Source organism: Pseudochaenichthys georgianus, chromosome 13 (genome assembly GCF_902827115.2).
Source record: "Pseudochaenichthys georgianus chromosome 13, fPseGeo1.2, whole genome shotgun sequence".
NCBI lineage: Eukaryota > Metazoa > Chordata > Actinopteri > Perciformes > Channichthyidae > Pseudochaenichthys > Pseudochaenichthys georgianus.
The window spans coordinates 6,614,439-6,634,603 of NC_047515.1; the positions used below are offsets into that span (position 1 = coordinate 6,614,439).

The 20,165-nt window shown below is 40.4% G+C and overlaps 1 protein-coding gene across 1 annotated transcript in view; it reads right to left on the bottom strand.

Moving 5' to 3' along the window:
* Positions 1-2,229: 2,229 nt before the first annotated feature.
* Positions 2,230-20,165, bottom strand: part of LOC117456936 (seizure protein 6 homolog) — a 263,764-nt gene continuing 245,828 nt past the window's right edge. Inside the window, 6 exon segments of the mRNA XM_071205276.1 lie at positions 2,230-2,271; positions 2,330-2,439; positions 3,439-3,548; positions 5,760-5,868; positions 7,003-7,035; positions 8,475-8,669. Of these exon segments, the coding sequence (XP_071061377.1) occupies positions 2,230-2,271; positions 2,330-2,439; positions 3,439-3,548; positions 5,760-5,868; positions 7,003-7,035; positions 8,475-8,669 (599 nt within the window).

Consider the following 20,165-nt stretch of genomic DNA (forward strand, 5'->3'; position numbering starts at 1 on the left):
TTGAGGAACCTGCGATCCAAGTTTTTCATTCATTGCATAACTTCAACGTAGTTGTGTATATGATATGTCAATAAACCCTTGAAAATCTTGAAACCTTGAAAGGGATGTGCAAAATAGCCATTATATACAGTCTGTAATTAACTATTAGTAGAGAATAACGAGTAATGAATATAGAGATCTGCAGATAAATGTTTAATCTTCTCAAGCACCAACTATCAAATATCTCTCCTGATTGTTGGCACTTGACAATCACCTCCCCTGAATTTTACTCCGGTGTAACTAAAGTCTGATTTAAGGGTTGTTTATATTTCACATCATTAATCAGAATCTGCAAAGTAACTCACATAAATGTAGTGGAGTAAAAATACCAGATTACACCAATTAAACACCAATGTGTTTAATACTGGCAACTTCTAATCGTGGGAAAAACGAAAACGTTCCCAGTAGAGACGTCCCATAGAACATATTGCGAAACACAATAGCCAGCATATGTAGTTCTGGGGGTTGGTCCCGTTGGAGTCCAGTTTTGGATAGTCTGCCGTGGTTTCGTTCCATTTCAAAGTGCTTAAAGTGCATAACCTTGGCGCACTGCCACTCCAACATCCAATCCCAGAGCTTGAAGATTATTCACGGGGTTTGTCAACGGGACTGTAGTCCCAAACGATAGCTGGGGATTATGGGTAGTGTAGTGTCTTCGGCCATCCTAAACTCTGAAATGTTTTTCGGATTTCATATGGCATTAACACCATATCCCAACGTGCATTGCAGCTAAAATATCCAATCACCAAGCTTCAAGCTGAGGATCTGGGTAATCAGTTCAGTGGCTGTGTATCGCAATGATGCTCGAAATGTCCCATATAGGCCTACGTCTGTTTCCGGTGACTTTATTTTGAAATTCAGTTCCTGAGGAACGGCTAAAAAGCCCAAGATTATAGAATTAAACGAATAAATAAAAACAAGGATAATTGTGTGTTATTGTTGAGTCAATTACAATGTGTTATTTAGAAAAGAATAACAAATTAGAAGGAAAAAAAGATTTCAGTATTTTGAGGCTCTGAGCTCCATTTCTTTTCCTCCCAGACGGCAAAAAAAGTCAGACATTATACAATTTAAAATAAAAACAATAATCGTGGCTTGATATTGAGTAAGAACATGTTTTTATGAACCCCACAGCTTCCGGTCTTCCAAGACCCGACCGGACAAAAATACGTGCTGCAGGCACGAAACATACTACCAATAGAAATACATTGCTTTTAAAATCGTTCTGTGTGACACGAACAAAATGGGGAAATCATGCTGGTGAACACAAATCAATAGATTAAATGTTGTGACTATAACACGAAATGCCGTGAGACTGGGTTATGTGAGACTGTTGATGCTAGCAAGCTAATGAGTCGCTTGTTAGCAAAAGTGTAAAAGAACAACATGATGTATTACATGTCTGATATATGTAATATGTCATGTAAAGCGCTTTGAGCACAAAATAAATGCAATTAATCATTATCATTATATGAATTTGCACCAAGCAGGGCTTTTTTTTTGTTTTGAGAAATCTTGAAAGCAAATTAAATATAGCTATCCCAGAAATTACATAGTTAGCAATGTTCAGTTGGATTTTTTTCATGAAAACGTTACAATCCTTAAGCAACATATTGTTTCTTTATTTTGTTCTTACTTGGGATATAATGAAAAAATGCAACATGTTTTCTAGTGAGCTCAGGAGGTGTTGGGTGTATTTACCAAGCCTGGCTAGCTAAACCTCTTTCAAGTCTTTATGCAAAGCAAGGTTAACCACATCCAGCTCCGTACTTAATACAGACATGAAAATGAAATACGTTTTCTTCTCTCTCTCGCAGGAACAATTATATTTTATAGGGCCTTTTATTTAATGTATATTCTGATTTCTTATCTCAGATCGTGCATCAATTTGAATTTTTGAGCATACTCTAAATGTAAATGCAGTCGTTTGTCAAGATAAATTAATATGTTACTCTTAATAGACATCCCGTTAATCCAAGCATTGCTCTTTAAATGGTGCATGAGACATAGTGTATAATGTATATAACACAATGTAACATCAGTGGTTATATCACTTAATGGCACAAGCTTTGCATCGAATCCCTCTGCTTTCTGAGATGGTTATTGGCGCTGAAAGTCCTCAGGATGCAATCACAGGATTAAAAACTGTACAAACTGCTGCTGCTGGACTGAACTGTTGAGCTAGAAAAATTATCCGGTGGCCCAGCCTTTCCAGCGGTAGTGTGGCGTCCTCTGTAGGGTAAATAAAGGGAGGCTGATATTCAGTGTATAGAGAACAGGGTGGAGTCACCAAAGGTGTGAGTCTGACAGACGTTGAAAAGGCCAGCAGGCTTCTTATCTGTCCATTCTGAAACACATGCTCTGGCGTCTTCAGATCGAAACCTCGTATTCTCGTGTATCCTGGGAAGAGAATGAGCACATGTGGTCAAAGGAAGGGAGTTGCGTACGAAGCAGCGGTTGTCAAATGTTATGATTAATCAATCACTTTTATTTGGATACAGCAATAAGAAATTCAAATTAAACGGTAATACTAGTTTCCTGTGAAAATATCATGCGTCCATCTCTAATGGGATTTTCTCCGATCAATACTTTCTGACTTCCCTAGACTTATTTGGCTGCCAGCCTCAGCCAATGGTTCCTACTGAATAATTAAATCAAACCGCTCAGAAATGTATAGTTTGATTTAGTCAAAACAAACATATTCCACTTTAGTTTTGTCAAACAAAGGGACTCCCTTAGTGGCGGATTAATCCACATGTGGTGCTCTAGTAAGTATTTGTCGCAGCAGGACAGTGTAAATGAGTGAGTGAAATAAAGTACAGTGTGTGTGTGTTCATGGTAATAAAGGATCATGTCAACCTGTGTGGTTTAATGATCAGTCAATCAAAGAGCTTCTTAGCAAAGGAAGTAGACACACCCTACTGTGATTCACACAATACTGTATTGTTGGTTTGAGGGATGCATATCAGACGTGTTGCCCATACCATAGGCAAACACAAGGTAATAATATTGCTACACTTCCCCCTGCAACATTCATGACACATCATTTAGGATTTAGCAACAACTCACCTCATTGTTCTTTGGGATTGCCAGCATGGAAGAAGAAAAATAAAAACTCAACACATCAAACATTTTATACAGTGTGCAGAATATGTACTTATGTTGATAGAACCAGACCAGTTTTGTTAGGTAAATAAATACATTAGTTATAGATCTTAAACTGTTGCAAATTAATCCAGCAATGCTTAAACCGTTTTTTAGTCTCAAACCCTCTGTCCATGATGTAGGTAATGGGAGGGAGATACAACAAGGTATGCTGGGAACACAGGAGATGGAGTAAAACACTGTACCTAGTCCCTCCCCCCAAACAAACATGCAATCTCACAGTCTGGGGTGTACGTTGACTCACCGTTGTCTCATAAACTGAGTTGTCACACGTGGATTCTCCAGAGATGTTTTCATATGGTAGGTTGGAGGACAGTGACAGCTGAAGTAGCTTTCTCTGATGCCTGAGCACAGACAGAGAATGCATCATGACAAAGAAGGAGACACATATGTTTCAATATGTACAATGTCATTCTGGAGAAATGGCACCCTAAAATGTGTTTTTTTTATTCTATTTAACTGTGTACTTTTCTCATCATGCTTTTTATGAGTCAGATGTGCTAATGGAGAGGTGTAGACCAGTTATGATGGAGGTGTTGTGGAGGTGGATGGTACAATGAAGGATCACTGACACACACACACTTAATAGAAATGACAGAACAGGGTTGGTTATATAATACAATCAAATGTTATAGAAATAATACATAATAACAAACCAACATTTTCTCTGTAAACGGTGCTGATACCTCTATTCCACTTCAATGCATTTTGTTTTAGTTCCATGCTGGGGCTGGTTTGGTTCCCAAGTGCGAACCATTTTCTTAGCTTCATGTGATTATAGTTTCCAGCATGAATATCACTCACAATCACACAAATGGCGGCTAACATTGGAGCTGTGTCATGTTCAAGCTATTGAATTACGAATTCTTCAACTTTAAATGGTAAATGGATGGACTGCATTTCAGATAGTGTGGAGTCTATTTTTTTATATCATTACAAGACTGATTGTTATTATTACAATTTATGCGTATTGTGCTCATGAGATTGCTATGACTATAGAATAAATAGACACAATCACTAATCCCAGGTTCTGATGGGTTCGATACCAGCGAGGGGAATAGTCAGAAGAAAGTTTGGCTTGCAATATTGAAAGTAGCAAGGTCGAGTGCAGAGTTGAGAGAACACAAAGAGGTAGTCAGAACAGCACAACGCACCGGCCTTGACTCTGTATGGGAGCCGCGCTCCCCAACAAAGCTAGGAAGCAACATTATGGTTTCCCGCTATATCTGAGGAAACGTTAGAGAAAAAAAATTAGTATGATGGTGCCAGAGTAGGGAGGGACTTCCACAGGCCAGCCGAATGCTGATTGGAGGATCGTGTTGCCAAGAGACTCTATCTGAGTCTGCGCACCAACCAAAGAGAACCAAGTCTAAACCGCGGTATCTCTTCAGCTTCTTGACCAATCATAAATGTACGGGCAACGCCCTGTGTAATAAAATGTATTTTCGCACGATGTTCGAGGCTCTTGACGGATTTGGTGGTTACAGATTACAGCTTTGCTGCCTGTGATTCCCAAAGACGTGATGAGTCCTTGGCCAAGTAATATATATATTTTGCTCTCTTTACAATAAATAGTTAAACTTAGAAGCTGTCTGTCTTTTCTGGAATGCTGAACCCAACAATAGCCTTTTATCCATTCCTTAGAACTCCCAAGAGTGCTTTACGTATATAAAAGTCATCATTCACCCATTGATATAGTGGCAGGGGATGCCAAACATGGTGCCATCTGCTCAAGGAAGCTAACATTCACACACCCAGTTGGAGCAATCGGGAGCAATTTTCCCAAGGACACACCGACATGCTGCCTTATATATATATAGCATAATAATCATTCACCATAAATACTTTGAGTAGCTTATCGTTGGTAGCACAACTATAGCAAAATGGTTTTCATTCAAAGTGAATAAAATGGTGAACATTAGGCAAGTTTATTTATATCTTTGTGGTTGTGTTCTAGCCACTTTGCGCTCTCAATGTAACCCGAACAACATTCTCTGTTGCTCTCCCGGAGGTTTCTTCCACTTTACCCCCCATTAGCTGTGGGGTTCCTTTGGAAGTGTGTCCTTGTCCGATGGGAGGGTCTAAGTCCCCTGAGACAAATGTAGAATATGTGATATTGGGCTATATGAATAAACGTTGATTGATTGATTGAACATTCTACTCTTGCCATGAGCTGTCTCCGACGTATGTGGCTCGGTTTTCGCCGAGTAAATAGTCGGTGCTTGACAGCTGGCGTCATTGCAGTGGAAACACAAAAAACTGGTTTGCAATTGCTCACCGGCTCAAAACCGATATTCAGTGAAAACAGGGTTTAATTACACTGGACTACAAAGGGAACTTTAAAATAGACAATTGATATAATTGGTATTTATTGTCTTATGTGAATGTTAAAGAGAGAAGCTAAGACCACATTTATTTGTATAACACTGTCTTCTGTTGCACTGTTGGTGGAGCCTGTGACCTAAGATTTACATCGACATAACTACACTGTAGTTATACGTATGACAAATAAAAGCCTTGAACCTTGAACCTTCTTTTTGAACATTTGAACCTACTTTGAGTAGTAGAGGTAGATTCCAATGATGAGGCTGAGGAGGAGGACGATGGGGATGAAGACAGCAAATGCTACTTGGGCCCCCTCCATTCTTAGGTCTGCAGTAGACACTATTGGAGAGAAAACAGGGACAATACATTATTCATTGACAGGTCAAACGTTTTTATTTTGTTAAAGGTCCCATGTCATGCTTTTCCGGTTATTACCCGTCCCCTTGTGTGTTATGAACGATTTTATGCATGGAAACGGTCTGCAGAGTCAAAAACCCTCAAAGTACACCCTGTAGCGAGTAAAACTCTGACACAGTCTATGCTGCCACAAAATGCCTCGTTGGAGATTTCTCATTTCCCATTGTTTACTTCCTGGGTACTGTGACTTGTGAATACCCAGAGGCCACACCCTCTGCCAGCCTTTCACTTAACAAAGCTTCCCAAACCTTTCAGGATTCATGCCGGATATGTACAGCGTAGGGCACTGAAGAACGATGCTGTTCCTACTTTGTTTGGACCAGCGGGAGATTCGGGTACACAACCTGTAAGTATTCATTGTTGTTTGTGTATTTATGATGTTTAAAACAAACAAGGTATCTACCACGACTGTTTAAATGGGTAAACGTTTTTCGGGCTACTAAGTTGGGATCACGGAGAAATGCTCTCCGCAGACCCATGCTCATAGCGTTATAAACCTTTTTCTTACTCAATATCAAGCCACACTTATTGTTTTTACTTCGGCTGTGAGTGTTTGTGTGTGCTCAGGGTGAGTTTCGCTTGTTCTCCTGTATCGCCGACCCGGAAGCCTGTCTGCTCCTCGCAGCAACGAGCCTCGCAAACGTCCCGACCAATCAGAGCACACTGGGCTCACAGGGGGGGGGGGGGGTTTAGGACAGAGTGAATACACATACTATACAGAGATGCTGTATGAGAAACCAATGTGAGTTTGGAACATTGAACAGTATAAATCTATTCTAGTAGACCTCAACAATGGAATTATGATCAGTAGAAATGGCCATGACATGGGACCTTTAATAACAATATCGTCTATTGTATTTGCTAATCATGTGTCAATACTTTCAGCAGAAATTCACTGGTTAAAAACAAATCAGCTAACATAAAACTTGCAAAGAAACCATGTTCTTTTTTTGTAATTGTTAAAAAATGTAAATAATCTTAGCACAAATATCTATTAAAATGTCCATGCTCAGACTCAAGGCGTGCAGGAAACATTAACTTCTTGTGAAGACTTACCATCTAATCTGTGCTCAGCATTAGCTGGGTGGGCTGTGGATGATGCAGAAGTGTGTTAAACATGAAACTGCAAGAATTATAAACACTTTAGTATTTTTTTCACAAAAACATTTTTGTATCATGAACTAAAGGCCAATCCTGCGTTATTTCAGCGTCTACTCTCCTACAGCCTTCTTCAAAGTGAAAAACAATATCCACTTTTCCTTTTTGGCATTCTATTTGTGACTGATTTCACAGTGTCTTTGAAACATGCTCCGTCTTCTTTATTTAGCTTATTTTCTTTTAATTAAAAACGTTCAAACGGTCAACTTCACTGAATAATTGAGAGGATTTAAGGTCCCACGTCTGAACATGAAGTCAGGTATTGATGGAATTAAATAAACAGAGTGCACGAGATGATGAAGTTCAAGCTAAATATTTTTACTTGAATATGTTTCTTTTTTCCAGCACACATTGAGGTACAATATGTGCAGTGTTACTCAAGTAGAAATATACAAAGATAACAGGCTTTAAATTATACAAAATCAGAAATAATATCAAAAGATGACATGCAGTCACGTAAACAGAAAATTAATTAAGTCTCATGGCCCAATCAAAGTTATTAAAAAAAAAACTAATGTAAAATGGTATTTATTAAGAAATGATTAAGATATTGTGTCGTTCTTTGCAACACTTAAAAAGACAAGGATTTCTGAAACCACGCAGGAAAAGAAGGAGATGAAGAATAATTGAGTTCTGCTAAATGCAAAAATGTCGGCAAGATTAATGTAACAATAAAATAATTTGCTAGATATCAGGCATATACTGTACATCATTTAGAATCTGAGCTATAGTATCACAGTTTAAAAACATGGGAACAGTTACGTTTTTCTTTAACTAAAAGGAATAGTGTACTTAATAATTTACTCAATTGAATAATAGTAATAAAAACAGATTATACAAATACGATGAAAATTAGAACACTTTTTGGGGGGAAAAGGCAATTTTAAAGTGTGTTTTGGTTTCCCTTCACACTATGGAAACAAAGACATGCCATAGCGATTGGAATCTTTATGAACAAGTGAAGAAATATAATATATTTTACTTTGTAAGAGCAAAAGATGACAAGATAAAGTCTAGAGTTTAGGTTTCAAAGTACCACCTTTGACTTTTCTTTTACTTATTTCAATTCTCATATTATTCAACTTTAATGTATTCAGTTGCACATAACGTTTTCAAAATTAATTGCCTTTATTTGGCTCCCTTGGACACTTTGTAACATGATTTACTTAAATAAAACACTCAACCAATTACATGACTTAAGTATTGAATTATTCAAAAATATGTTAGCCCATTTAGGTATTCTTTTTCATCCATAGTTTAGGACTTCACATATTTACATATTCGAATGGTCTTACATTAGATCATGTTTTTAAAGAAGCAAAGGATATTGTGTAGAACGACGGTGCCCCTGCCAGGCTGCAGTTCCTCACCTTTGCAGACAGGTGGCAGCCCACTCCACTGGGACGGGTGTCCAGGGACACAGTGGAGAACCGGCTCCCCCAGCAGCTGGTGTCCGGGCAGACAGGAGTAGTGGAGGGTCTCTCCTGCCTGGAACTGGATCTTGTTGGAGCTGGGGACCCCGTAGGTGGGCGTTCCTGGGTGACTGCAGGGCTCCAAGACCTCAGCTGGAGTTAAAGGGGAGAAACAGTTCAGGTTGAGAAGACTGTAGGAAATGTGCATTGCAAGGTGCCACAAAGAATGAAAAAAAAGAAGGAAGTGCTTTTAAATAAACACACACACACACACACACACACACACACACACACACACACACACACACACACACACACACACACACACACACACACACACACACACACACACACACACACACACACACACACACACACACACACACACTTAAGTTACAATCATTTTGAGATAAATAACTGTATATGTGCCACATTTACAGGGATGGTCTGTTTAAGCAAGTTACACAAATTGTAACATAGCATTAGTAGATGATTGGGGCCACAGGTGGAACATTTACCTCCTCGAGTTTTGACCAATACATTTTTTGCACATGTGGCTGGAATCTCAGAATTCTGAGTTTTCTTCCCAGAATTCAGTTTGAACTATATTTTAAACTATAAAATATGCAATCTCAATTTGTTTTAAGACCTCAATAAATGTGGCCCTAATTTTCCTCCATTTGGCATCTGATGTTTCAGATGCTGGTCAGAGAACAGCTCACTATTAAGCGCTTTGAGCACCAGGAAAAGCGCTTTATAAATGTAATGTATTATTATTATTAAGACATGTCATTTAAAACTGATAAAATTGTCCAGCTGGAGCAAAAGCACCGCATACGTCACGCTTACGTCGAGGCGAGGGCAGGGGCGGGATCAACTCCTGAACAACAACAAAAAGCCCGCGTTTTATCCAGTTTGTACACAACGATGGAGAAACTTAACAAGCAGCAGTGGTCCACTGAAGATACCAGCTACCTACTGGGAATCTGGAGCACAATCGGCCATTGTTGTTGTTGTTGTTGTTGTCGTGTGAGCTGTGAGGGGTTTCCGCGCGGTTTGACTTTATGAAGCAGGCACGCAAACGGTTACGTCATGACGCAAACAATGACGCAATGAAGCAGCACCAGTCAGACTCTGGGTGGTGTGAAAAGAGCCGCAGCTAAACCGAAGAACCGGTTCTAAACCTGAAAAGCTCTAGCACGGAGCTTGAACCAGAGTTGCGTTGGTGTGAATGAGGTATTAACGGCACATTGTCACACCTCCCGCGGCCCGACGGTTGGCCAAAGAAAGTCGGCCAAAGAAATCACTCTGATTGGCTGTTCAGCTTAGCGAATCAGTGCATGAGAAGCGAAGCGGAAGTGAGGGACCAAAATAAACGATTAAGAAGGCACACACACACAGACAGAGCTACTGTCTGCCACTGTTCATTGTTCATGTACCTATTGTGAGCATCACATGGAAATGTACATTTTGCAAGAAGTGGCCACTATTCAGATGGTGTTTCCATCCGCCCCTCTATTCTTTCTCCCATTATCCTCCACAATCTGCCTAGAAGTATTTTAACGTTGTAGCTGTTCAAGATGGTCATTTTAAAATGTGTTGAAAATATACTGTTAGTAGTTAAACCAATAATAATGTACGGCTGCAACTGACAGTTATGTAGGCACATTTTTTATTTTTTATTAACGCTGTGTGATTAAAAGAATAAACACAAATAGCAGGAGAGGCAATACCAAACTTTATTTCGTACCTTGATACTACAGCCATTGACACAGCATTAGACATATTTGGCAAAGTCTTTTTTTATTGTATTACACACTATTTTTATCGTATTGTATTTGTGTCGATTGTTTGCATTGTACAGTTCTTTAGACATATGCTATATCTTATCCCACTGAAAAAGCACTGCACCGACACCGTTAAAATATTGGCATAGTTCATCCCTGTGCTGCTTGGCTCGAGCTGGAACATTGGTGCCGTGTGGCAGGGTGGCCTGCCGTAGTTCAGGGTCTTGTCTCCATCTTCCTGGGACAGCTCTAGACGCAGGTTCGGGAAAGCCCCCTGAGCTTCTCGCTGTATATCCATGTTTTCACCCATTTAGTGCGGTTTCTCCTGATTTTTCGCTTCCGCTTCTTAATCTCTGCAGCCGCAAGCAACACTCCAATTGCTGATAACGCCAGTACCGTACGATACATGCTTTCGATCGACGAGAGAGAGTGAAAATGGAACCCAGACGCTATTTGTTGTTTGTTTATATCATGCAGTCTGTTCTCTCGGTGTATAACGCAGTCTGTCTTCCGGTCGTTGCCTCTTTTGAATGACGAATACACACTACCGCTGCCTGCTGGTAAGGACAGTTATTGCCACTCGTCGATTGAAGTCTTTGCGGTGTGTTCGTAGGCGGGCGGCGTAGGCGGGCGGCGTAGCCGACGCAGGCGACGTGGCGGACGTAAAAGTCGGGACGCCTTCGTTACGCGTTCTTTGGTCTCAGGTTGGTGTGTAGCGGCCTTTAGACCCTCACATTGTACAAGGAAAAACCTCCAGAGAAAATCCCCACAGTTTTAAGGGGAACATGGGAGAAACCTCAGGGAGAGCAACAGAGGAGGGATCCCTCTCCCAGGACGGACAGACGTGCAATAGATGCCATGTTTAAATCGAAGAGATAATACATTTTACAGCATATAGACCGAATGTTAGGAAATGCATGTGTCCATAATAATAAGATAAATCCACGAGAATGTCAACGATCCTGTGGGAGCCATCAGGGAAGTAGTATGATGAGAGTCAGGCAGGACCACAGAGACAGGTTCAGCCATGACTCGAAGTCCAGGACTCAAATCCAGAACTCAGGATAGAGCATCCACGACACAGGATCCAGGGCTCAGGACTAAGGGTCTAGGACTCAGGATCCAGGACTCCGGATCCAGGACTCCAGATCCAGGACTCAGGACACATGATTCAGGATCCAGGACTCAGGATGCAGGACACATGATTCAGGATCCAGGACTCAGGACCGCAGCAACAGGATCAGCCACGACTCAGGATCCCGGCGTAGATAGACACTTGAAATTTGGGGCAAGGTGGGTTATTCGGAACATGAGAATACACAGGTACAGACAGACAGAAGGAAGAAGTAAGGTGTCCCCCAACAGTCTATGCCTATAGCAGCAAAACTAACGTGTCTACGTACATGGACTCCCATAGGATAGGTTGAGGGAAAGGGGTAATAAGTAAGGAACAGAGGTGGAGAGGCACAACGTGTCTACGTACATGCACCCCCTTAGGATAGGGTGAGGGAAAAGAGTAGGAACTAAGATGTATGCGCCACATCTATACCATGAGCGCATTGGTCCTAAAAAGTGTTTCTGGCACTGACAATCAACAGTAGTGCGTCGACTCAGCAGGGATCAAGGCACGTATATGCCTCTCCTTGCTTCCATCATCTACACAACAACCAAATTACATACCATGAGTAAGTAAAAAGAGTAAGAACTAAGATGTATAGGTGAAGAGGCACAACATGTATACATCAATGCACTCTTATTAGATTCTTTCATCAACTATAAGCTTTATCAAAAAGGAAGATCTTAAGCGTACTCTTAAAAATGGATAGGGTGTCTGCCGCCCGAACACAAACTGGAAGCTGATTCCACAAATGTGGAGCTTGATAAGAAAAGGCTCTGGCTCCCATTGTACTTTTATAGACTCTAGGAACAACAAACAACCGTGCATTCTTGGAACGCAATGCCCTAGTAGGACAGTAGGGTATAATGAGTTATTTAAGGTAAGATGGCGACTGCTTTTTCAATAATCTTTGAGAGGAACGGAAGATTAGAAATAGGTCTATAGTTGGCTAAAACCTCTGGATCGAGATTGTGCTTTTTAAGAAGAGGTTTTATCACTGCTACTTTAAATGATTGTGGAACATAGCCTGATAATAAAGACATATTCATAATATTTAATAAATATAGTGTTAATTAATGGAAAAATTCCTTTAACAGCTTAGTTGGAATCGGGTCTAAGATACACGTTGGTGGTTTAGAAGAAAGAATCATTGAATTTAATTGTTCAAGGTTTATGGCTGAAAAGCATTCTAGTTTACTATCTAGTGTAATATTATAACTTAAGTTTCCAGGAGCTGTTGATAACACTATACTGGTCAAAGGCAAGAGGTCATTAATTTTGTTTCTAAGAGTAACAATTGTATCGTTAAAAAAGCACATAAAATCATTACTACTGAGTGCTATGGGAATAGAAGGCTCAATCGAGCTGTGGCTCTCTGTCAGCCTGGCTACAGTGCTGAAAATAAATCTTGCATTATCCTTATTCTCATTTATTAATGAAGAGTAGTAGGCTGCTCTCGCTTTACGCAGTGCTTTCTTATATTCATTGAGAGTAATATGCCAAATTAAACAAGATTGTTCAAGTTTAGTGGAACGCCATATCCTTTCAAGTTGTCTCGACTTTTGCTTTATTTTGCAGGTTTCGACATTATGCCATGGAGCTAATCTATGTTGTTTTTAGGGCTGTCAAACGATTAAAATGTTTAATCAGATTAATCACAGCTTAAAAATGCATTAATCATGATTAACCACCATTCGAACTATGTCCAAAATATGCCATTTCTTTATGTATATTGTTGTGGGAATGGAGAGATAAATGAAAGAAGGCGGATATATCCATTTAACATACAGTAGGCAAGGCAAGGCAAGGCAAGTTTATTTATATAGCACTTTTCAACGCAAGGCAATTCAAAGTGCTTTACAAAAAATGAAAGACATTAAGCATTAAAAAAGAAAAGCTAATAAAATAAACATTAAAAGGAAAGATACATGGACAAAAGTTACAGTGCAGTCTAAAATATGAATAGTTCAATTAAACATTAAAAGAAAAAGTACATGGATAAAAGTTACAGTGCAGTTTAAGATATGAATAGTTCAATTAAAAGCAGCGACAAAAAGAAAAGTCTTCAGCCTGGATTTAAAAGTAGTAAGAGTTGCAGCGGACCTGCAGGTTTCTGGGAGTTTGTTCCAGATATTTGGAGCATAATAACTGAACGCTGCTTTACCATGTTTAATTCTGACTCTGGGGACAGAAAGCTGACCAGTCCCTGAAGACCTGAGAGATCTGGATGGTTCATCATTTAGCAGGAGGTCAGTAATGTATTTTGGACCTAAACCATTCAGTGCTTTATAAAACAGCAGCAATATTTTGAAATCTATTATTTGACACAGGAAGCCAGTGTAAAGACTTCAGAACTGGAGTGATGTGATCCACTTTCTTAGTGTTAGTGAGGACTCGTGCAGCGGCGTTCTGAATCAGCTGCAGCTTTCTAATAGATTTTTTAGTGAGACCTGTGAAGACACCATTGCAGTAGTCGAGTCTACTGAAGATAAAGGCATGGACAAGTTTTTCCAAATCCTGCTGTGACATTAGTCTTTTAATCCTAGATATATTCTTTAGGTGATAGTAGGCTGATTTAGTAACTGTTTTAATGTGACTGTTGAAACTCAGGTCAGAGTCCATGACTACACCTAGATTTCTGGCTTTATCTGTTGTTTTGAACATTGCAGACAGAAGCTCAGCGCTAACTTTTAAACATTCTGCCTTGGCTCCAAAAACCATTACCTCAGTTTTATCTTTGTTTAATTGGAGAAAGTTCTGACACATCCAGTCATTGATTTGTTCAATGCACTTACTCAGTGTTTGAATTGGAGTATAGTCTCCTGGTGAAATTGTTACGTAAATGTGTGTGTCATCTGCATAGCTATGGTAACTTATTTTGTTGTTCTTCATTATCTGAGCCAGTGATAGCATGTAGATGTTAAAGAGAAGAGGCCCCAAGATGGAGCCTTGAGGAACCCCACGTCATATTTGTCAACTCAGATGTGTATTTACCTATAGAAACAAAGTTGTTTCTATCCTTTAAGTAGGATTCAAACCAATTTAGAACTGTTTCCGAAAGTCCCACCCAGTTTTCCAGTCGGTCTAGTAATATGCTGTGGTCAACAGTGTCAAACGCAGCACTGAGATCTAATAATACTAACACTGAAGTTCTGCCACTGTCTGTGTTTAAGTGGATGTACTTGAAGACCTTTACAAGAGCAGTCTCAGTGCTGTGGTTTGGACAAAAGCCTGACTGGAACACATCGAAACAGTTATTTAAATGCAAGAAATTACTCAACTGTTGAAAAACAACTTTTTCAATGATTTTACCTAGAAATGTGAGGTTTGATATGGGCCTGTAATTGTTCATTACTGAAGCATCTAGATTATTCTTTTTTAAGAGCGGTTTAATGACTGCAGTTTTCAGGGCCTGTGGAAAAATACCTGAGTGAAGAGATTTGTTCACTATATGAAGTAGTTCTGAGGCCATGCAAGGCAAAACATCTTTGAAAAATCCTGTTGGAATAATATCAAGGCAGCAGGAGGAGGATTTCAGAAGTTGTATAATGTCCTCTAGGTTTTTATCATTAATCTGATGGAATTGTGTCATGATGTCTGAATTGATGTTAAGTGGACACAGAGACAACACATTTGCTGTTCCTGATGCAGAGGCAATGACTGCTTGTCTGATTTTCTGAATTTTGTCAGTGAAAAAGGAGGCAAAATCATTGCACGCCCTGGTGGATAGAAATTCAGAGGCTACTGACACTGGGGGGTTAGTTAGTCTGTCGACGGTAGCAAACAAGGCACGTGCGTTGTTTTTGTTTTTGGTAATGATGTCAGAGAAGAACGATTGTCGTGCGTTTTTCAGTTCCAAATTATAAAAGCCAAGTCTCTCTTTATAAATGTCAAAGTGAACCTGGAGATTTGTTTTTCGCCACCTGCGTTCAGCTTTTCGACATTCTCTTTTTTCTGTTTTAACGGTCATGGCCTTTCTCCATGGAGATATTTTCTTCCCAGTCACTTCCTTTACCTTAATTGGAGCAATGGCATCTATAACATTTGTAATTTTTGAATTAAAATGATCTACTAGCTCATTTACTGAGGTGTTAGCAGGGGCAAGTGTGGAAGAGAAATTCTGAGTAAACATTTCCTTAGTATTTTCAGTTAAATATCGCTTTGTGGTTACCTCTTTTTGAACATTTGTGTGAACAGAAATAGAGCTCTCAAAGAAAACACAGGAATGGTCAGAGAGCGCAACATCAGTCACCACAACCTTAGAGATATTCAGACCCTTTGAGATAATTAAGTCCAGAGTGTGCCCCTTATTGTGCGTGGGCTCCGTCACATGCTGAGTCAGTCCATAGCTATCAAGAACACAAAACAGTTCTTTAGCCCCTCTGTCCTGGGGGTTGTCAACATGGATGTTAAAATCACCAACAATGACTAGACGGTCAAAGTCAATACACACTATAGACAGCAGTTCAGTAAAGTCATCAAAAAAGCTTGCACAGTATTTGGGTGGCCTATAGATATTTAGGAACAGAGCTCGAGAGGAGCATTTCAGCTGAAGGGCCACATATTCAAAATAATCAAAGTTTCCATAATATGTCTTCCTGCATTGAAGGGAATCATTGAACAGAATAGCAACTCCACCCCCTTTCTTATGCATTCTTTCCTGACTCAAAAAACTAAAGTTGGGAGGGGTTGATTCGATAAGAACAGCTGCACTGTTATTTTGTTCAATCCAAGTTTCTGTTAAAAACATAAAATCAAGATTGTGCTCAGTGATAAAATCATTGATTAAAAATGTTTTTCCTTGAGCCTGGACCCCACACATATCAGTGAGAGTTTGTTGTGTTTTGTACACACACATCTTTATCAGGCTTCGGAGACTGCAGATGCTTTCTTGAAGGGAGGGGAGGTGGTTGACGTAGGCACGGTGATGGAGACGGGGGAGATGGTGCGGGGGTAGAGGACATGCTGCCAGGGTGTGGAGGTGGTTGACGTAGGCGCGGTGATGAATACGGAGGAGATGGTGCGCGTCTCTGCGGTAATTTTGGTGGGCGTCGTTGAGGAGCGGGGGTAAAGGACATGGTGCCAGCCCTGCGTATCACCTTAGTTTGGTCTTTGAACTCCAGGAACGGAGTATCCTCAAAGGCGTTGACAGGGGGGGGTGACGGGCGGTGGAGACTCCTCCGTGTGTCTCATATGTCTCCCATAATCAGAACATTCCTCAGGCAGGTGCAGTGATAATTCTTCAGGGTTTTCTGAGCGATGTGTTGTGTCTTTCTCCTGTTTTGATTCCTCTTGCCGCTTGTCCTTGGCAGAGGGAACAGATTGATGACGCAGGCAGTTGAATATGTTAGAGATAAACAATTTCACTCCTGACTTGTTCAGGCTAACTCCATTTGCCTTGAAAAGATGTCTGCGGTCCCAGAAAAAGTTAAAATTGTCAATAAAATGAACAGAATGTTCAGTACAGACAGTTGAAAGCCAGGTATTCAGTGCAAACAATCTGCTGAATCTCTCCACTTCTCTTCTGACTGGCGGTAGAGGGCCACTGATGAACACATCTGCATTTAGAGAACTGACAGTTTCCAACAAACATTTAAAGTCTTCTTTCAGCACTTCTGACTGTTGTTTCACAACACTTGTTCCAATGTGTAGTACCACATTCTTCACAGTTGGATGTTCAGCCCAAATATGCAGGATCTTTTCAGCCAAGTCAGAGACCACATCCTTGGGAAAACGGAGTACTTTGGTGTTGTTCTTATTACACAGACCTTTTACATCTCTTACAGCAGAGTCACCCACAATCAGAGTTTCAGGCCCAGTCGTTAGCTTTCCCTCTAGCCTTTTACTTTTGGAGTAGCTATTGGTCCTTACCCTGCTATGTGAAGAGGACGGGTTATCCAGGTCATCAGAAAGAGATCTCCGGCTCTCGGTCAGCGGAGCGTATCTGTTCTGGATTGGCACACTTGGTGGTTTAGGAGGATTTTTTGTAGTTCTCCATTTAGCAGCTGTCCACAGCTGTTTCCTAGTATGAATAGGGGTTGAAGAGGTGCTCTTCCTGGGTGATAACAATGCAGGCCAGCCGGTCGCATCACAGATTTCTGAGCACTGGGCTCTGCCTGTTATCCGTCCTCCCAAATCCCATGAAAATGATTTACTCTTAGGCTTTGCACCCAGAGAGTTCCAGGGAGGACTACCACTTGTAGATTTATTACCCGGTACACAGCCCTCCTGTTCCTTGGAATCCTTGTAGCTGCTAACTAGCTGTGAGTTAGCATACCCTTTTTCATTATTTTGCAACACTGGTAAAGTGGTGTCATTCCCACGACATAGTCCATTCACTTCCACGTTAACTTCTAAACATTGCATTTTCATTTCCAACACATCCATTTATGTAGAAGTTTGTGGAAATCATCTGGAGAGAACGGAGGCATTTTGCTACCAACTAGCTTAAGCTAAATAGCATGCAGTAGCCTACCAGGCTTTAGCTGTTGCTAGGCCACGCTACTGTAAGACTGAGGTCGTCGTAGAAATGTTGAAATATGGCTGAGATCCTCCATCTATTTACGAAGATGAACTGTCCCAGTGATAAGTTAATGTCCAGGAGCCGCTGCTCGAAGTTTTCAGAGAATAAGAATAGGAAAATCAGCATAAAAAGTAAGCAGAAGCAAGAGCAAGCAGAAAAGCGTCTGCACTGTAAGCAAGAAAGATAAAACTTTACTTATTCTTTCACACACACATACAGGTATTGGGCCGAGCGCGACACCGTACTTCCGGTATCCGCCGTTTTACACGAGGTGCAAGCAGCCGTACACCGTCTAGGTGTTGCTAAGCTTCCTGTACTGAATATCATAGTCTATGGCCTTAATCAATATCTAGTCAACTCTAAAATACCACATATATGCAATGGCATGATAATATTATTGTGACAAGTGGGGTATTCCCCTGGTGTTTCCAGAAATTAGACGTAGATGCAGCCAAAATCGACGAAGGCCACTGTCGTTTTTCCATACATCTGCAGGCAGTCTGTAAGGGCAATCCGACAACCCACACAGCTCTAGTTTACGCTGGTATCGACCTAGAGCACACCCCTCAAGTCCAGAGATGTAATCCGAAGACATGCAGCGATTTCTTCGGTCGTTAATTCAGAAAAAAAAACTAGTGCGCTCTGCCTGGCTACGTTAGCTAGCTGTTTATATTTGCACTTCCAGGATATTTGCACCTCCAGGAAAATGGCATATTTATATATATATGGCGCGTGTTGCATTGTGGGTAGCTCGTGATGTCACTGTGTGTGAAAGAATGTATGTATGTATGTATGTTTATTATAATATTGTTCTGTGTGTCAAAATGAAAGACAGCCCACACACCTATCAATCATCAAACCGTGGGGTCTTATTTCATTTATTTCATTACGTGTTCATTTCTATCAGCAGCCCTGTCTGTGCACACGGAGACCGACTCTGTCTTCCGGTGATCTAACCGCCTTCTGGAAAAGCTTCACAAGTACGTTGGTAGGCAAATGCGCTTTGTGACACAAGTGACGGTACGCATTTCAGATTGTTGCCGCGCATGCGTACCTGCGTACCAGTTATGTCCACCCCTGTACTACACATGGATGTATAATAAGAACGGTAGGCCTACTACATCAAAAGTATTCACCGTCGGGACTTCTTGCAACAACACCACGCCGTTATCTTGATTCTGATTGGCCAGAAGACATTATCAAAGATGTTCTATTGAGAAGACGATCACTACGTGACAAACGTTTTCAAAACAGTTTCTGGCCTTTGGTATTTCCAGACAAGTGGCTACTGAAATCAATCTTACTAACAGCTGTCTGTGCAATTTACTCCGCGAGAGTTGGCAGGACTTTATTTTGCTTACTTTAACCTCATTTTTCATGGTGGGGCTAAGCCATTTCTTGGTATGGGTGTAGCCTACCCCAGCCTGCACATGTGTTAAATATTTTTAACGCAATTAATTCAAAAAATTAATTACCGCCGTTAACGCGATAATTTTGACAGCATTAGTTGTTTTATTTTCTTCTTTTTCAAAGGAGCAACAGAGTCTAATTTTATTCGCAGCGCATCTGTAGCACTATCAACAACATGATCAATTTGGGGTGGTGTACATTTTGTATAAGTTTCCTCCCCTACATGCAGACATGCTATCGAGTTAAGTATTGATGGAATCTCTTCCTCAAATTTGGCAATAGCACTAACAGATAGGTTTCTGCTGCAGGAGCTTTTGACTAATGCTTTGTAGTCTAGTAACAGTACTTCAAAAGTTACCAACAAATGGTCGGATAAAGCAGGATTATGCGGTTCGACTAATAGTTGCTCAATTTCAATACCAAAAGTCAGAACAAGGTTGAGAGTGTGATTATAATAGTGGTTTGGTTTATTTACACTCTGACGGAAACCAATATAATCTAATATAGAGTTAAATGCAACAGTAAGGCTATTTTTATCGTCGTCAACATGAATATTAAAGTCACCTCCGATAATTACTTTATCTGTTTTAAGTACCAAAGTTGATAAAAACTCAGAGAATTCTGATAAGAATTCTGAATAAGGACCTGGTGCACGGTACACTGTAACAAATAAGATTGGCTGCAAAGTTTTCCAGGTCGGATGCGTAAGACTAAAAACGAAACTTTCAAAGGAGGTATAATTTAATTTTGGTTTAGTATTGATTAGTAAACTTGAGTCAAAGATTGCTGCAACTCCACCTCCTTGGCCCATG